Source organism: Talpa europaea (assembly GCF_964194135.1).
Source record: "Talpa europaea genome assembly, chromosome: 10".
Taxonomy (NCBI): Eukaryota; Metazoa; Chordata; class Mammalia; order Eulipotyphla; family Talpidae; genus Talpa; species Talpa europaea.
In genome coordinates, this window is record NC_140077.1 from 57,941,480 (window position 1) to 57,962,050 (window position 20,571).

The 20,571-nt window shown below is 35.4% G+C and overlaps 1 protein-coding gene across 2 annotated transcripts in view; it reads right to left on the reverse strand.

Moving 5' to 3' along the window:
* Window positions 1-20,571, reverse strand: part of PRKG1 (protein kinase cGMP-dependent 1) — a gene marked incomplete at both ends in the record, with an annotated part of 1,336,641 nt that overhangs the window by 115,155 nt on the left and 1,200,915 nt on the right. For both annotated transcript variants that reach the window (XM_084246048.1, XM_084246047.1), the window contains one exon: window positions 686-760. In XM_084246048.1, the coding sequence (XP_084102174.1) occupies window positions 686-760 (75 nt within the window). The remainder of the gene's footprint in view (window positions 1-685; window positions 761-20,571) is intronic.

The following is a 20,571-nucleotide window of genomic DNA, read 5'->3' on the forward strand; positions in this document are numbered from 1 at the left end:
AATTTCATCCTCTAGTTGGCCTGTATGACTGCTTCACTGGCAAAAAGTGAGGAAGATTATGTAGGTTACACTTTTCAAATAACCTAAAAATGTTGCAAGAAAATAAATCTCAAAATTACTTAAAACCTTTGTCAAAAAATTTTGTTTTAAAGCAAGTATTTATGTAGATAAAATTATATTGAGTTATACAAACATGATAACTAATTGGAAAGATACTATTCTCATATCATCCTTATATATTAGTGTCAACAAAATTCAGTTAAAGCAACAATATATTCATATTCATATGGAGAATACTTACTTTACACAGTTTCACAATTATTAAACACAATTCCCATTCATTCAGAAAGTATCTTCATTGGGAGAAATACATTTACATACAACTGTTTGTTCAGCATTTTAAACTATTTCCCCTGGTTAAAATTATTTTCCTCACAAAATTGAAGTTTCATTTTTAAGAAGAGATATATTTACTAACTAGGCGCACTGTGCAATAATTATTTTGAACAGTTTGCTTTTGTTTGCTGTTAAGTAATTTGTTTCTTCCCTTGGAGTGTTAATCTTTGTTAAACCGAACGAAATAAAAGATATTATTTCTAGCCAAAACCATTTTTATATATGTAACACATTTGTTATAACTTTTTTTTAAATCAAGACTAAGACCAAAGGAAAAAATGTTACTTACTTTGCTTTAGCTTCTGCATCTTCATATGCCTTATTAGAAACATCATCCAATCCTCCAATCAAATGCTTGAAAGAGCTGACAGAAGAAAGACACAATGATAGGATAAATTGTCTACAAAGTTTTAACAAAGACAACTTATGCAGTGACAAGATGAAACAATGTAAATGGATCTAAATAAAAATGAATTCAAACACTTAATCTAGTTACATTATTAAGAAACTTAACAATGGTATAAACTTTGTCAGAGCAAGGATTTCTTCAATCTGTTCATCACTACTACCTAGAACCATGTATGGCAAAAACAGATATCCAAAGGTTTGGATGGAATAAAGTCTATGACACACTAGTTGATATACATCACCAATTTAATGAGTCAGTTAAACCACTAAAATAACAACAAAGTCTACCAATCATGGAATGCCTACTATATGTCAGATACTATTAACTTTCATGAGCATGAGCCTCTCTGGTGGTACAAGGGCTTAAGCACATCACTGTGAAGCTATCAGGAGCCTCTGCAGCACTAGATCGATCCCCGGCCGGCCAGGGAGCTACCCACATGGTGCAGCAGACCTCTCCTGTCTCACCCGCTGCTCCCCTCAGCAGTGTATTTCAGTCTGCCTGTTCTGTTCCCCGCTCTGTCTCTAGTGAATCTTCTCACCCCCTGCACCTCTGGCCTGTACCCCAGTTCTTATATACATAAATAAATAAATCTTTAAAAACTTTCATGAACATATAATAATTCTACTTTTCAAACAAACTATAAAAGATAAGCATCATTATCACCACTTGACCTGATCTTCAAAGACACAATAAAGCAGAAGATAACAATAAGGAAGCAAGGCATATAGTAAAATCAATTCATTTTGGAAGAGTGAAAAAATGACTAGCATAAAACAAGAGTAATACAAATTTATTTGAGATCTTATTATGCACCTAAAACTGTGATCAGACCCATACTACATTGAGAAATTTCATCTATTCTGTATCTCCAATATAAAAGTCAGCACAAAATAATCACGATCACTCACAAATCACTAAGAAGTACTGAATACATCCAGATAGAGTAACTCTTATATACACTTCATTTTGGCAGCTACTGAGCTGGACTGAATGAAAGAGCAACATAAGTCTGTATTCAGAAGTCTGAGTGCTCACATAAATGACTGGAGTCCTCAGTGTTTATATGCCAGGCAATGTTCTGTGTGCTTTACATGTAGTAAATGTTTTAATAGGAACAAATGTTTTAACCATCCCAGCAGTTAGTAGTATCTCTGTTTTATAGATGAGGCCTCATCCTAAGGCATGAGAGGTTAGAAAACTGACCAAAAACCATTCAGCCAGTAAGTATGAAGACTGCCATAGAAGGAAGCAATCATTTCCCTTCATATTCTTAAAACCTATACAGCCTATACCATGGCTACTATCTAAATAACCATGCCTATATCAGACATCTATCAAATCCCTAGCAGTATCCTGTGTGGGTGGGGAATTTTAAGTGCTGTAAGAAATTACATTAAAATTTAAAACCTTGATAGTCATAATACATGCACATGGCTTTGTGTGTTGTGAACACTGAACAAGAAAATAAGCAAGTGTAGGTCTGGAATCATATAGGAAGTTTGCTGACTTCAGTTTAATTTGCTTGATCACTTTCTCATACACTCACTTTTGGGAAAGCCTATAAAGAAGAACTTGACACTCGGCTAGGAGGTGAATGAACAGGAATAGCAGCTGTTGTCTCCTGCCCTTGGGTAATGATCTCATCTGAGGGTCAGGGTAAGTACACTGCTGGGCTAAATATACTAATTATTTCTAATAAAAAAAGGGGTCAAAAGAAAATGACTAGTCAGAGGGCCAAGGATTCAAGAATCTTATTCTAAAGGGTAAAGTTTCCTGTACTGAATTGTATTAATGAATGTCAAATAAATGAATGCTGAATTGAGTGAAAAATAGGCAGTGGTCCTTGTAAAATTTTCAAAAGTATATAATAAATGATGAAAATGATAAATATAACTCCTATTGCAGAAAATAATATAAATATGATTTTTGCCATTGTTCTTTATATGGTAAATTTCCCAGCCTCTCCATGGACTATATTGGGCATTAGAGACTAAGTGTGCTTTTATAGAAACTTCCTAAGGCTAAACAGGTTCACACTGTAAAATATTTTTCTTTCTTACTATAAAAAATTAATGACATGATTGATTTCCTGGTTTCAGTCAATATGAAATTTAAGCACAGTCTGTTACTCATCCAGAAGACTGCAATTTAGCAGCAGGCACAGGATGATAGTCCATATTCTCTAGTGCCACTTCCATTTTTTATAATACTTAAATATTTTTAGTAAAACCAAATATAAAACATTGTAAAAGGTATTGACAAAGAGAAACCAGACAATTATGTGTAAAACCAAGGAACAATAAGCATGAAAACTTAGCTCATCAAATACATTAAGATATATTAAAGAGGTTTTGTTCTCGTATATTTGAAGCTCAGTAATTTTGAGAGTTCAGATAGTAAAAATACTTCTCTCTTCCTTCTAGTATCTATTTGAGTTAAAAACACCTTAAGTAGGATAATACATTATCAAAGAATTAGTGTGAACTGATGACACACTTAATAAGGATAAAGGCCTTTGTAATTAACCCATTAGTCTAGGTTAAAACACCATGGATCATTTTTTCAAATAGTTTGAAATGTCTGTTTGCAAAATATGCAGATAGAAAAGCAAAGGTCTGGTTAAGCTGTACAGCATTTTAAAATGATAAATCATCTAATCTCAGCTTAAAAGTTCATTGAGCCTACTTGAAAAAATACACATTTATTACTGAAGCATTTATTATTGAAGCAACATCGGATTCAGGTTTACATCCTTAAAAATCAACATGTATATACAGGACATTCTAGAAATAGTAATGAAATGAACCTGTTTATATTCATTTTTGTTCAATCTTAGTCATATCCAAAGACAACTACTGAATTTAAAAAGAATAAAGAAAGGAGGTATTTGAATTATGACTTTTTCATGTAAATCTACTTATGTATCTCTGTTTTAAATAGGTATTTTCTATTTAGAGGTAATAATCCAATATTTAATTTTTTACTATCAGACAAAAAAGGGAAATGATATGCACTTACAGAAAGCCTCAGCCTTGACATGATGGAAGCTTATTTTTAAAATATACTCCCTCTAATGGAGATAAACCATTTTCATTTTAAAATACAATCGCTAAAAAAAATAAATAAAATAAAATAAAATCACTTTCATAAGAAAAAATTCTTAAAAGTGACAGAAGGAATTAATAATTTACTTATAACTCATCACCAATAACTAATCAGAACATTTTTATGTATTGCTTTTTAACCTTTTCTACACAGCTTCATTGGTCTTGTTTAGAGAGTTGTAATCATAAAGTAATTTAATGTAACAATTATGACTGAATATCCTGATTTATCACAATATTTAGGGTATATACATTTTATTTTTAAAAGCTCCATAAACAATAATTTCACATGCTTCACAATGGGTCATTACACACATCAGAATTTCTACTTATCCATCTGCACACACATACAGCCACCAACTTAAAAACACACTCACACACGTACAAATCCAAAGGAAAGAAGGGCTGTAGCTGATATATATAAATCTTATATTTATGTGGATTGAACATATGGAATTTCTTTTGAAATTGGGAACATATGTCCTTTGTAAATAATCTTCATTTAGAAATCAATCCCAGCCAAGTAACAATTTCAAACATGAAACAAATGCAACCTGCCAATATCCTCAGTCTCTTCAATCAAATGGTTGTATTTAACTAGAAGTTTAATAAATTGTAGCATCTTCAAGCAACATTAATAGGTTCCAAGTGCCTCTCTGGCTATCCCTCAATGATCAATGAATAATTTAAGAGATCTCAATAAGCATAAATGATGAAGTTTCAGAATTTATCATTCCTGGTGCAAGTATGAACTAATTGATGTTTCATTTTTCCCTCTGACAGATACTCTATAGGAACACCTGCCATCTGTGTGGACTTCCATCAAAAAGTCATTTATAAAAGTACTACTATAGGTGACAGATGCCTTTTTAAATATTTACTCAGGTTCTATGACATTTCTTAACAATTATAGAAGACTTTTGTTCTAATTCAGAAGGGGATTATAACAAAAGGTTTTGAACACTTTAATGAATGAGTCAATATCATAAAATATTATTTACCAGTTATAACATATAATCATTTATATAAATGATTATATAGCTATATACAAATACAAAAAATAATCATCCAATTTTCTTTTTAAACAAACTCAATGTCTGAATTATATTTTAGCATTGTTAAAATATCCAATTTCACATATTCTCTAGATTTCACTCAAAATAAATGAAAGAAACATTAGGCAAAACTGTTTCAATTAGGGCATTTGAACAAGAGTCATTGGGTGCACACTGTGTGAGGCTCTTTTGTTTATTTTCTTAGGATGTGAAATACAATTTGAAATTTTCACAGATTTGACAGAATTTTTTAAGGAGATGGAGAAAATGTTATTAGTTAAATTTGTAGGGGTAGAAATAGAACAAACGGAAAATCCCTTTTATGTTTAATGTCGGTTGTATAAACAAACACACTTGCAGAGAGAGTTGGAATTGAAACAAGAAAGGAGGGAAAGGGTGTAAAGAAGGGGGCTGGGGGTAGAAGAGGGAAGGGAGGGAGAGAAATAAGTGGGAGGACGGAAGGGGAAATAAAGACCTTGCACATCAAGAATAATGCTATTTATAGAAAATTTCCTTAAGAAATATCAGATAAAAGACTCTGCTTCTCATTCTAGAAAATTTGTCTGTTTTAGAACATTCTAGTGACAGTAACTCAGTGGGTAGTAATTTCAGTTATTAAGATGTTTTCATTATAAAGGCAAAACATCCTTCTGAAGGGAGCTGATTACTCAGTGGTGTAGCTAAAAAGTGTATAATTTTGTTCTTTGGTTGTGATATGATGAGACTTCACCTACAGAGAAATGGGCTATTAAATTATTAGAAAGTCAGTTCAAATATCAGAGATCAGCATTATCCTGCTGCTAAAAAATAACAGCACTTATATTTTATTTTACAGAGTACAAAGTAATTTTTAGAAGCCATGTATGTATTCAATAACCTATATATGTATGTATGTGTGTGTTTATATATATATATATATTAGTTGAATTAGTGCTCATTAGTTCCCATTCTCTGTTCCACTGTAGTGTTTAGAACTCTTGTATAAAAATATTTAAAATAGAATCATTTCACATTACAACAGGATAGAAGAAAATCTCAAAAACATAAAGCATTGTTTTCATTACATCTTAAATAGAATGGCGACCTGTTTTTAACAGTTAAGGATTTTATGTCAGAAAGAATCAAAACTGTAATATTAAACCAGAAACGACTGCATGCTTCCACATTGCTAAGCAAAATGTTTGTGAGATGTTAGCTGTACTCCTAACAAAGCTCTCATAATTTTGACATTATATGAGTATACCCCCCCAGAATTTGTAAACCTGACTCTTGGCTAAGTCCGTTAAAATACATATTTATTAAGGAAAAATAAAAAGTTAGTGTCCCAAACTAGCTGGAACACTTGCTATGTATTGCTAAGGGCCAGATTTTAGAGGGATCATTCACTATTTTGTTACTTTTATTCAGAAAAATATTTAAATAACCTAGTATCTTCAGGTAAAGGCTTTTTGGCTACTTTTTTATTTATAACTAGAATAGTCATGATTCTTATGTTCCTACTATCAAGTACCATGGATATATGTCCCTTTGAATGGGGGAGGGAAGCCTCAAAAGTAATAAATCAACCAATATCTAGCCTATCCAATTACCCATCCATCCATTCATTTGTATTTATATGATACCTTCTGTTTATAAAGAATTCAAGCAATGTGGATTATGCAAAAAGAAATAAGGTTCACCCTTAAGGAATTTACTGCCTTATAGAAAGAAATAAAAAATTGTAATACAAAGTGGGGCATAAAGATGTGGATAAATGCTTATCTGAAGACTGCAGTGTCCATAAAAGTAATGTTATGTACTCAAAATTATATCTGATAGTAATGTCAGACAAAGCATTGACACATTTATGAGCGAATAGTTTTCCGATGAGTTTTATTTTTATTATGTACCTTTTTATTTGTAAGAGAAAATTACACACACCAAAGTGTTAGACATTCATCTTTGTCTTTCCCTTTTAGGAATAATCCCATTATACATTAGGGAAAAATGGTTACAAGAAGGAAACATTTAAACTACTTCCTAATTTTATGCTTTAAAAATCAAAATTTCAAAGTAATGATCTTAACTGGCCTAGTGACCAAAGAAATGAATAGTTAATGGAACGATCCCCATTTCATTTACTGTGATTTCTGAGGAACTAAAAGCTGTATGTAGTGCTGGTTTTTATATCTCATTGGTCCAATTAGTCTTCTCTAGGGTTGAGCCCTGCTGCGTTAACTAGGTTTTTCTTAATAGTCAAATGACAATTTCTAGTTTTGAATTGTAAGGTTAACTTTTTTCCTGATCCCAGTAGTAATATGGAAAAAATTTGAAAGGTGCTATAAAAACCCAGGTGAGAAAAGCTTACTTGTAATACTATAACCCCAAACTAAACACATGTTTCATGTAGTCTTTTAGATATCTTTCAATGTCGTTTTAAAGTTGGAATTGTATTGTTTCAGTACTTACTTGAATCTATATTTGTGTACATACAATAACTAACATAATAGTTAAATGAAGGGGGAAAAATAATCCACTCAAGCATGTAAAACATGCTTAATCATATTGAAACATCCTGTATGAATTTATTAAATATCACTTATTTTTATAATTCCTTATATTAAAATGTATCCTGTTTAAGCATCTGTGATAAATTTTATTTATCTTTAACTCTGAGACTTTTAACATATAAATGTTAAGAATGTGTTAAATTTTTAGTAGTGTAATAAGAGAAAAGCTGTTTTTAAAAGATATATTTTGAGATTTTTTTCCCTAAACCATTTTGAGTTTATTAATATTCTATCTTAAAGAGGCATAAAAGATTCCATATACAAGTTACACTTGCTAAAGCATGACTGAATTCAGAAATCTTTTGTAGACTAGTGCTACTCAAACTATGATTGGTAAATTTTATTGGCTGTAAAGAACAAGGTACAGAAGTTTAGAAATTTTTAGAGTAGGGCCTCCCCGGTGGCACAGCGGTTGAGCGCTGGGTTGCGAAGCTGCCCATGGCCTCTGCGGTGCCGGTTCGATCTCCGGCTGCTCCCCGGCCACCGGGGGAGGGTCCCACATGGCGCGCAGACCTCTCCTGCCGCCCGCTGCTCCCCTCAGCAGTGTACTTCGGTCCTTCTGCCTGCTCTGCTCCCCGCTCTGGCTCTGGTGAATTCTCTCACCCTCCCGCGCTTCTGACTGTACCCAGTGCATGTATAAACAAAAACAAACAAACAAATAAAATAAATAAATAAAACATGCCTCTATTAAAAAAAAAAAAGAAATTTTTAGAGTAATTTCACATTGCTGAGACATCTAAGGGCAAGGCCAGTAGACTTGTATTTTTGAGCAGAGTATAGACCTATTTATTATCAAAGCACAGGCAGAAATATTTGGTATAATCTGTAAACAAATGCCATATAGGTCATACACAGGAAGGTAATGTTATGCTTTAATATTGATTTGCTAATTGTAACTTAAAGTATATAGCATCTTTAACATTTATCGAATGATAATTTAAGTGTAGCCCTGATTTTGTAGGATAAATTGATAGAACTAGCATGTAATGATTAATGAAAGCAGAACATTTTTTATATACAAAACTAATACTGATTTTATTAAAATCACTTCCTTCATTTCTGTTTTCTCTGCTCTGAGTCTTTAACGGTTTAGCTACAATAACTCCCAGCAAGTGACATTTCCATCAATCCAACCTAGTTCAGAAAAGTTTGAAGCAAGAAACAGGCACATTTGGCGCATTAAAGACTAAAAATACCGGCAATGATGTAAAATACACAAAAATAAATATCAAAAATGATGAAAAATATTTACAGGCACAGTATCATTAAAAGTGTAGCCATTGCAGTTAGGACAGAGAATTGCTATTTAACTCACAATTTTGACATTGTTCAGAATACAAAAAAGGTATAATAGTCATTCTCATTCTTACTGTTGATATATTCACTCTCCATGGCAAATGTGATTGACTTTTGTAATTATTTTCTTTTTATCTAGTATTATATCTGTCTTGCTATTTTTATTGAAGCATAATTTTATTTGCTCAATCTAAAATTTTAAATATGTGGGCATTAATTCTTATGGCTTTACTTTTTGTTTTTTTTAGTAATTCTTTTATTTTATAAAATCTTCTATCCATGATAGATTAGAAATTAAAACCAAACTGGTCCTACACACAGGTCCCCTGGAGAAGCACTGTCTTACGATCACGGCCTTCTCTCCTACCCTCTCTTATACACCCTTTCTGAATTCCACTTATACCCCGTGGCTGCTTTTTCAGAGCACTTATTACATAGTCCTGGAGTCAGTATGTGTTTTTTTGTTTGTGTTTTTGGTCAGTCTCTATCACTGGACACTGAATTCTTTTTTTTTTTTTTTTTACAGTATTTATTTTTTACAGTATTTATTTTTTTAAAATAAATTTTATTTTAATATTCCCCATACAATTGCAATCCCCTTATTTTGACCCCAATCCCTCCCCTCCCCGCCCCCCACCTTCCATAGAGTGTCTCTGGTTCATAGTTTTTTGTTGATTTTGATTTTCACTTTCTTATAGTTATTCAATTTCCTGGCCCCTTAAATTTAAGTTTTCTAGATTCCTGCTATGAGTGAGACCATCCGGTATTTTTCTTTTTCTTTCTGGCTTATTTTGCTGAGAATGATCCCTTCCAGCGCCATCCATGTTGCTGCAAATTGCATGTGTTTATCTTTTTTGAATGCTGAGTAATATTCCATGGTGTATATGTACCACATCTTCTTGATCCAGTCATCTATTTTTGGGCATTTGGGTTGTTTCCAAAGCTTAGCTATTGTAAATAGTGCTGCTATAAACATAGGGGTGCAGGTGTTCTTTGGAATTGATGTTTCTGTGTCCTTGGGGTAAATACCGAGGAGTGGAATTGCTGGATCATATGGAAGCTCTATGTTTAGTAGGTCCAGAAATCTCCACACAGCTCTCCATAGTGGTTGGACCAGTTTGCACTCCCACCAACACTGCAGGAGAGTTCCTTTTTCTCCACATCCTCGCCAACATTTGTTGTCGCTAGTTTTTTTAATATGTGCCATTCTCACTGGTGTAAGATGGTATCTCGTAGTTTTGATTTGCATTTCCCTGATTACAAGTGATGTTGAACATTTTTTCATATGTCTGTTGGCCATTTGCATTTCCTCTTCAGAGAAGTTTCTTTTTAGCTCTTCTGCCCATTTTTGATAGGATTATTTACTTTGTTGTTGAGTCTCATCAGCTCTTTGCAGATTTTTGTGATCAGTCCTTTATCATTAGTGTTGTGTGCAAAAATGTTCTCCCAGTTGGTGGGGTTTCTCTTTGTTTTTGTTATTGTCTCTTTTGCTGTGCAGAAGCTCTTTAATTTGATGTAGTCCCAGCTGTTGATCTTTGCCTTCACTATCACTGCTTTGGGTGATGTGTCTGTAAAGATGTCTGACACTGAATTCTTTAATGTTCAGGGGTTTTTAACCATTTTCCCTAGTGCTAGTGAAGTTCCCGCACACAGAAACACCCAATAAATTCTTTCTGAAGTAACCGATGAATCAGTTACTTTTCTAATTTCAAAAACAATTTCAAAAATCTGCATTCCAGGAAATTAATCACCCTATATTTAATGAACAATTTTCTGAATTGAAAAAATGCATAAAATTGCTCTATATTTCAGAGGAAAGTTAAAAGAATAAAAGACAAATTATTTATTGGACAAATATTAATATACTAATGACTATAATATAAAATATTTGTAAAAAGAACAGTTTCCTAACTAATATAGTTACTGGCAGCATGAGAGAGAAAAATCATTGAATATGTCAAATCCATGAACCTACATTTTGCAAAAATCATTCAATACATCAAATCCATGAACCTATATTTTGCTAAGAACTCACCACGCATGGGTAGTAAACAAGGTAAAAGTCAACCTATCATATAGGCATCTACTTGTTTAATCCAGAGTATTTGGAAAAGGACCTGGGATGTGCATTTGGGAGAAAGGGCTTCCCTGGATAACAAAACTTTCTTTCCAACAGGCGCAAGGTATCTATCTAATTTACCAATCATATCTTGGAAGGTAGAATTGCTGGGACCTCACAGCATCTGTGAGCCTCTGAAGGTAATATTTTCCTAAAGAGAATCACTTTCTCATTCTTTCGAGTCCTAATCCAGGTCAGCAAACTACTGCTTCTAGATCAAATCTAGTCCACTTTGTTTTTGTAGATAAAGTTTCATTGGAACACAGCTACTCTTATTTTTTATATTATTGTCTATGCTTTTTTTATGTATAACAGCAGACTTGACTAGTTGTAACAAAGGCAGTATGACCTAAAAAGTTCAAAGAATTTACTCTCCAGCCCTTTACAGAAAAAGTATGCAGACCTTTGCTCCAGATGTTCTTTGTCCCCTCAAACTGCCACCACCATATGTAATCCAATAATGAATGTAAATTCTGCCTTCAAAATCTGAGAAGAATTCCTTCTGTCCTATTCCCCTTCAGCCCCAGCTACTATTCTCCCTCTTGGGAATTACTGTAATAGCTTTTTCTTTACACCACTCTTGTCCTTACACAGTAAGCAGAGAAATCTTTTAAAAACAAAAATTAGATCGCATCACCCCTCAACAACCTCTGTGATTTCTACCATGCTTCCTCTGTTCTTTGGATACACCAAACTTCACTGGGCTCAGAGCATTTGTCCAGTCTGGAACATTATTTCTCTAGATCTTCACATGATTATTTCTCAAAATTACTCCATCTCGGGGCCTCCCTGATGGCACAAGGGGTTGAGACGCAGCACTGTGAGGCTATCCACAGCCACTGCTGCACAAGATCGATTGCTGGCCAGGGAGGTGACCCACATAGCACAGCAGACCTCTCCTGTCTCTCTAGCTGCTCCCCTCAGCAGTGTATTTCAGTATATCTGCCTGTTCTGCTCCCCGCTGTCTCTGGTGGATCCTCTCACCCTCCATATCTCTGGCCCAGTTCTTTATGCATAAATAATAAATCTTTAAAAAAATTACTCAGTCTCACTTCTAGTGTGTCTTCATATAACCAATGCACAGTGGCCTTTTCCCAAAATCCTTACTGTTACTCATTTGTCAATTTAACCCATTTTATTTTATCTCAGCAGTTATCACTTGCTAAAAACTGTTTTATTTAAATATCTATACTTTTCCCCCTAATAGAAATAAATTTCATGAGGTCAGCAAACTATTCTATCTTATTTTCAATAACTATTTAGGAGCTAGAATATTATCCAGTTTATAACAGAAATTTGAAATAAATTGATAAACAGATGGATGAATTTATTCATCCAATTACCCATTTTCAACTCATTGTGGGTGATGAGAAGATAGAAAAAAAATAGTTCATACTTTTGAAGCAATTTTTTATCAGAAGTTCAAAAGTATGAGATAAAGTTCTTTGGGCAGGCACCTATAAGAATGATGAATTTTTAAAACAAGAAGCTTCAGTCTAAACAAATTGCTCATCTAAATTTTGGATGCTAATGAAATTACTTTGGTATAAATATGGGCAAAATGGTTGGAAACATGTAACAATTTACATTTGAATTAAATATAGCACATTGAATAAGCTTAATTATTTTACACTCTAATAGAATTTATATCTATGAAGCCCAACTCGAATAAAACTGAATGAAATGATTTAAAAATGTAGCACAACTTTCAATTTCAATTAAAATCAGGAAAAATTATAATCACGTCTCATGGGACAGTTTATCATTTATGTAATAGAGGAAAATAATCACTTAAGTATAGATTGCTATGGTGTGCCAGGTTCATGTTTCATTTTCCTTAAAAAAAAAAAAATACTGCATAATTATATTTAAACTAGAGCGTGAGTGCCGTGGACATTATTTTGTGGTGGCCAATTAATTTAAATAAGTGTTAGAATCTCTGTCTGATTTTATCAGACATACTAACAGAAGTAAATATTGACCTCGGAAAAGATAGAGTCAGAGGAAGTTCTCTCCTTTGCTCCCACGAGGAACAATCTTTAACAACAACAACAAAAAAAAATATTCATGTATCCAAACAATAACTGGGGTACAAGGCCAGAAGTGTGGGGGGTGAGAGGATTCACCAGGGACAGAGTGGGGAACAGAACAGGCAGACTGACTGAAATATGCTGCTGAGGGGAGCAGCAGGTAAGAGGAAAGAGGGCTGCTGCACCACATGGGTCACCTCCCTGGCCAAGGATTGAACTTGCACTACAGTGGCTGCAGATAGCTTTATAGCGCTGCATCTTAACCCTTGCGCCACCAGGGAGCCCCCCCCACCCCCGCCCCCGACCCCGACCCGAGGAAAATCCTAAAGTTGTCCAGAGGAGCACTGGACCCAAAGGGGCTTCATGACTTGGAGCAAAACTAGAGAGCACCTCATGGACAAAGAAAACCAATGTAGACCATGCCAGATGAGACACTGAGGCAATTCAACTCCATACAATAGAGCCTCGCTGGTGGCACAGGGGATAAAGACAGCTCTGTCAAGACACTGCCAGCCACTACAGCACTAGCTATTACAGCACTAGTTCGATACCAGGCAGCCAGGGAGCTGACCCACATGACACGGCAGACCTCTCCGATCTCGCCCACTACTCCCCTCAGCAGTGTATTGCAGTAGATCTGACTGTTCTGCTCTCTACTCTCTCTGGTGATTCCTCTCACCATCCACCCCCCCACACACACACACACATCTCTGGCTTATACCCCAGTTCTTGTATACATAAATAAATATATATTTTAAAATATCAACTCCATACAACAAAAGGTGAGTGGAGAGGAGGGAAACTGCTACAAAAACCTTGAAGGCGTGCTGTCTTCTGGCTGTTAGTCCTGAGGAGGAGAGAGCTGAGTGGTGTGGATGAGCACCAGAGATTGAAGGGAAATACATGCAGAGAACTGGCATATGCCCAGCAACCATGACCCCAGTGAAGCAGACGGGGTGTTAAATTGAGCTGCCGCCACCCCACAACCTTGATATTGATGCTAACCATGTGAAAAGTACAGACAGAACTCAGAGTGTAGAGATGTGGATGTGGAAACCAAGAAAACAGGACACTCAGAGATAACAGAAGAGGACTATCAGAGGTGCCAGAAAACTGACCCAGTCCATGCATACACACTTTCACGAGAAACTGTACAACTACAGGTCCATCTCCACCCTGACTAAGCAGCTACAGATTAGTTCTCCCCTGCATGTACAGAGTCCCCCAAATGTCAAACATCTAAAATTGCATATGCTGGGAAAAACTAAAAAATATATACATAAAAATCATAGTGCCATCTGCTGGAAAGGTAGAAGTTCTCACCCTCCAAAAAGGAGCAAACTGAAAAGCTGCAAATTGGACAGAGAAATACAACATATGGCACCTTGAAGCCTCAAGTGACTATGTCACTAAAAGGAGAGAACATATTTTCCAACTCAAACAAAAATACATGGGCAATCTTTTATCATGATCAGACATAGAGTTAAAAATTGCCATGACGGTGGCGCGGCGGTTGAGCGCTGGGCTGCGAAGCTGCCCGCAGCCTCTGCAGCACCAGTTTGATCCCCAGATGCCAGCAAGGGTCCCACATGGCACGCAGACCTCTCCTGCCATGCCCGCTGCTCCTCTCAGCAGTGTAATGTGTCGGTCTGCCTGTTCTGTACCCTGCTCTGGCTCTGGTGAATTCTCTTACCCTCCTGTGATTCTGACTGTACCCAGTGCTTGTATAAATAAATAAATAAATAAATCTTTAAAAAAAATTGCCATGACAAATTCAAGAAGATGGTAAAACACAGAAAAGCTGATCAAAGATATTTAGGAAAACAAATGAAAGCACTAAATAATAAAATTCATATAAACAGAAGATAGAAATTGAAGCTTTAAATAAGAAAATGACACAGATGCTTGGTATATAAAGATCAGCAGAAGAAATAACCAGTTTTGGAAGCAGGATAGACTTTCAAATGGAAGACTAACTCAGTGACTCTGAAGGTAGTAATATACAAAGAACACAGGGTAGCGGAACAAAGAGAATCATGAAGGAAAAATGGAAGAAATATTCAAAAATTATTCAACTACATTAGGAAAGGCAACACAAACAAACAAACAAACAAACAAAAAAAAAACCCAGATATTCCAGAAGGAGGAGGAGAGAGAGAAATGGAAATAGGAAACTTGCAAAGAAATAATAGAGGAAAACTTCCCTAACCTGGTGAAGAAAGAAAATATACAAATCCATGAAGCTAAAAGAACACCTGGTTAGATAAATGTAATGACACCTACACAAATATAAGGGTTGGGGGACATAATTTAGTTTGTAATGGGGATTTAAAAAAAATAATTAGGGCCTCCCCGGTGGCACAGCGGTTGAGCGCTGGGTTGCGAAGCTGCCCGCGTCCTCTGCGGCGCCGGTTCGATCCCCGGCTGCTCCCCGGCCACCGGAGGAGGGTCCCACATGGCGCGCAGACCTCTCCTGCCGCCCGCTGCTCCCCTCAGCAGTGTACTTCGGTCCTTCTGCCTGCTCTGCTCCCCGCTCTGGCTCTGGTGAATTCTCTCACCCTCCTGCACTTCTGACTGTACCCAGTGCATGTATAAATAAACAAACAAACCAATAAATAAATAAATAAAATATGTGTCTCTAAAAAAAAATAATAAAATAAAAAATAAAAAAAATAATTAGTAGTAATTTAGATGGAAGATAAACAGTTACATTATTGGTTATTATTGGTTTCCTTTTTTTTTTTTTTAACTGAACCTAAAGTATACTGACATTTTCATCATATTTCTCTCCCAGAGAAACTAACCCAATTTCTAAAGCAAATCTCCTCTTCATTCTTCCTGATCACAAGCTCTTTCATCTCTCTTCTCTAGACTCTTGCTTCTTGGAATTACAGTATTTATTTTTCATTTTCTCTTTAGATTTTTCTTTAAGTCTTCAAAAAGGACAGTCACTCCACTCTTAAAACACAACTGTCTTGGGCCTCCCTGGTGGCGCAGCGGTTGAGCGCTGGGTTGCGAAGCTGCCCGCAGCCTCTGCAGCGCCGGTTCAAACCCCAGCTGCTCCCCGGCCACCGGAGGAGGGTCCCACATGGCGCGCAGACCTCTCCTGCCACCCGCTGCTCCCCTCAGCTTCGGTCCTTCTGCCTGCTCTGCTCCCTGCTCTGGCTCTGGTGAATTCTCTCACCCTCCCGCGCTTCTGACTGTACCCAGTGCTTGTATAAATAAATGAATAAATAAATAAATAAATCTTTAAAAAAAACAAACACTACTGTCTTTTGTGATGAAATAATCACTTTGAAATCACATTTCCTATTTCTCATCCTTATTTATTCCTTTACTTCTCTATTTATGGCAGCCTGGCATTTTATTCCTATTTTTCTTTTATTCTTATTACAACTTTTTACTCAAAGTGATCACCAATCTGCTGTTACATACAATCTGCTGTTGGTCTTTTTCGAGGTTCCATCTGTAATGACTTACATGAGGTCCATTGCCCTGCTGGCCCTCTTCTCCAGTGGAAGCCAGGAAATCCGCAGCACTACACTGGACTACTCTGTTCTTATTCTCTAACATTTAATTTTCCTGATTCTCTTCCTCTTCCTCTGTGCTTCTCAGCATGTGTCACACTCATTTCTTCTCTGCCATCACTTAAAGGGAAGCAGTTACCCAGACTGTTTGCTGGCCTATTTTCTCCACTCAATTGAGTTTTCTTTAAGTGCTTATAGCTTATGATATATTCAATCTTGTTTTTTTACCTGCATTATTTCATTGAATCATCATATCAAACTTATGAAATAAGTGCACTTTTAGAAAGTTTACAGCAGGTTTACTCAAACTCAGTACTACTGACATCTGGGGTCAGATAATTGTTATAATTCTTTGTTGTAGGACCTATTCTGTGTATTTTAGGATATTTAGTAGCATTTCTCACCTCCACCTACTAGATGCTCTTACAATACCCATTTGTGACTGTTATAATGGTCTCCACATTGTCCATGTCCTGGTTGAGAAAAATGAAACAGAAGACTTAAAGATACTATGTTCCTTGCCTGAGACTACAGAGTGATTAATCTGGGGTTTGATACCAGGCAGTCTAATTGTTACATAACACTAACTACACTTTTCTTAAGCTCACCCAGAAATATAATTTGCTCTTAAGACTTCAGTTTAGGATTCCCAGGTCAATGAGTTTCAAATCTGTATCTCTAACTTTTAACTCTTCAAATCCATCTTACTATCATTTTGCAAATTATATATAGCACCCTACACCTCAAACTCAATTGAGCTATAGCTGCATAAACCAACATCTATCAAGACTTGCTCTTCAGTCCCCTATCTCCTTTAACCAGTAATACAGGTTAGAAATCTTGGTTTTATGTATAATTATTCACTTTTACCCAAATTCATCAAATCTATCTTTGTAATCTCTCTTTAATTTTTTCCTCGTCATTGCTATTTCTATTGCTTATTCAGCCCATTAAAACTCTTCCTTACTTCAGAAGCATCATATTTGGTCCCCTAGCTTTAATCTCTCCCACTGTACACTTTGAAGAAGGTTCTTCCAATAGTAACTAAATTATGATTAACTGCTGGTATGAAAGCAACAGGTTAAAGACAGAATAACAGATCATGGTCTTAGAGTCAGACATCCCTGGAATTCTGATTGTGACATGTGACTCTGAGAAAGTCATTGCGCTTCTTCATCTTTGGTTTCCCTTGCTGGACTCTTTTGATGTCATTTTCCCCCACAGGGCTTATTGTGAGGATTAACTGAGATGAGAGAGTATTAAAACAAAAGTATAATATCTGGATGCTTAGAAAATTCGCACACTGACTTATTTGATCTCTTCTTAAATTCCCAGTGACCACACATCTGTATCATCTATAAAATGATGTCTCTCAAGTCATAATTCTTAGCCTATGTTGAAATCAGTCTCTTGGACCATTTTCATTTTCCCTTGTTCACCCTTCCTTTCAGGTATTGTGTTGGCCTTTGGTGTTTTAGAGAAAGGTTATTTATCTTTCTTTCTGCTAACACAAATTTCTGAGGCCCTTTAAATGGTTTATTCTTCTCTAGGACAAAGAAGCCATCACTACAGAATAAACAGTCTTTCAAGTTTTAACTGTCAGCAACTAAGTTCCACATAGCAATGACAAAAGAACAATAAATGTCAAACTAACTCTTCTAGAATAGTGTTCATGCCCTGAGCTGATTTGTCTCATCAGGACTTTTAAGATTGTTTCAACAGGGGCCTCTCCTGGTGGCACAGCGGTGGAACGCTGGGTTGCGAAGCTGCCCACAACCTCTGCAGCGCTGGTTCAATCTCTGGCCACCGGTGAGGGTCCCACATGGCACGAAGACCTCTCCTGCCACGCCCGCTGCTCCCCTCAGCAGTGTACTTCGGTCCTTCTGCCTGTTCTGCTCCCCGCCCTGGCTCTGGTGAATTCTCTCACCCTCCCACGCTTCTGACTGTACCCAGAGCTTGTATAAATAAATAAATCTTTTAAAAAAAAAAAAAAAAAGATTGTTTCAACAAATAAGTCAATCTGACCAGGGTAGAGGGCAACAGGTATTCTCACACATTGCAACTAGGGAGTATGTTGTACAATGGTTCTGGACAACAATTTGAAAAAATTATTATCCTTTGATTCAGTAATTCCACTACTCAGTAGTTCTTCAAGGAAATATTTCCAAAGAGAAACAACATTATATACAAAGGATTCTTACCAAAATTAAAAAAAAAACCTTAAAATTCCTACGATAGTTGACAAACTAAGGAGACAAAGAGATTCAAATTATCTTTAGCAGATGTTTCTATGTTAACAAGGTAAATTACTAAGACAATGTGAAAAGGTCATGTGAGTTAAAGGCTTTTAAAAACAGAGAAAATTAGGTTCAAACACTATTTCTCCATCTATAAGCCATACTAATTTGGCTTATACTTTGGTTCTCTAGAGCCAAATTTACCTTCATTCATTCTTTCATTCATTCATTTTTGAGACAAATTTATCTTTAAATAGAGGGGAAGTTTCTTTGCATGTTTCCAATGAGAGAAGTGATGTATGTATGTATGCATGCATGCATGCATGCATGCAAGTGTAGCTTTGTATTTGGCACATGAGTCCAATAAATAAGAGACAGTGTAAACCTGTCTTTCTATTTGCTGTCTATCTATCTTTCTACCTGCCTACCTACCCCCTACCTACCTATCTATGTATGATGTGTGTGCTATTATGTGTATTAACGCTGTTCTTGTATGTGGACAAGATAGGGAAAATTTTAGGCAGCATATACTACTAAGGAAATATACTAAAATGTTAATAGTACTATCTTATGAGTGGCAGGATTGTACTTTTATTTTTGTACTTGCCAATTTTTCTCAGTGAACTGCTATTATATTATCACTAGAAATTATATAAAATATGAAACTAACAAAACAGAAAAAAATCAAGTCTGAGAAAAATGCAACTTAAATAAATAAAAGCTCTCATTTGGCCAAAGTATGTTTCATATCAGATAAAAATATACTATCTCCAATTCATAGGGGAGGACTACACCATCCTTATCAAATACCCAACCATGGTTTCATCTTGCTAGTCTAATTTCTGTTTTAATATTAGTTTAATTACATGATGTAGCAGGGCTATACATAATATCACCACTGCACTTCCTCCAAACTAGTAAATGCTGAAAGGTCCTTCCTTATGAGTAAAGCTTAGTCTGGAAACAAGATTTCACTGTTATTATAGCTAATATAAACCAATTCATGCATCTGTGCTTTGAGTTTCAAAATGAGCATGAACTTCTAGATATAGTGGAAATAAAAGGAAAAGTCTTAGCTCTTTATGTCCGAGCTGGGCCTGTAATAACTGTCTCACCAGGGAAATATGTCTACTAAAGTAAGCAAAATCACTTAACTCTACCAAACAAAATGTGAATGTGTAAGGCAGAATTAAACTTGAAACTTAATGACTATACTGATTTTTAAACTGATTACTAAGATTTTGTCAGAAATTGGCCCACACATCTTTTTCTCTCTGCCTTTTATCTCTAGAATACTGCTTTTTATCTCTAGAATACAAGAAGTATTGGAATCCCCTCCCCCAAAACAACAAAAAACACCATACAAAATAATTTTAAAGAGGATTCCAAATATAAAATTTTAAATATTACATTTCTAATTGAAGAAATTAAGATTGATTTTTCACATTTAGGAACCAAAAAATTTCAGATTTTCTTTCTCATTCACACAAGAATTTGAATCCCCAAAACAGTGCTGAATTTCTAACAATTTTTAATGGGATGTTTAACTTAAATATTCAATGGGAGAAATGACAGGATTTAATCATATATGTGGAAAAAGTGATTTATTCATTGGTATAAAACAAAATATTCCTAATTAGCAAAATCAAATCTGTGATTGTAATAGTTTTAAATTGGTTAACTGTAGACCGTAACAGGAATTACCATTCATCATGTCATTATCAGAGAAAAAAATAAACTCATCTCTAATTGCCAATGAACATCTACATCTGAATATTTGAGTACCATATAGGCTCTTTGAATATCCATAACCATTTCTCTCTGGCTCAACATGACTCTTCAACTG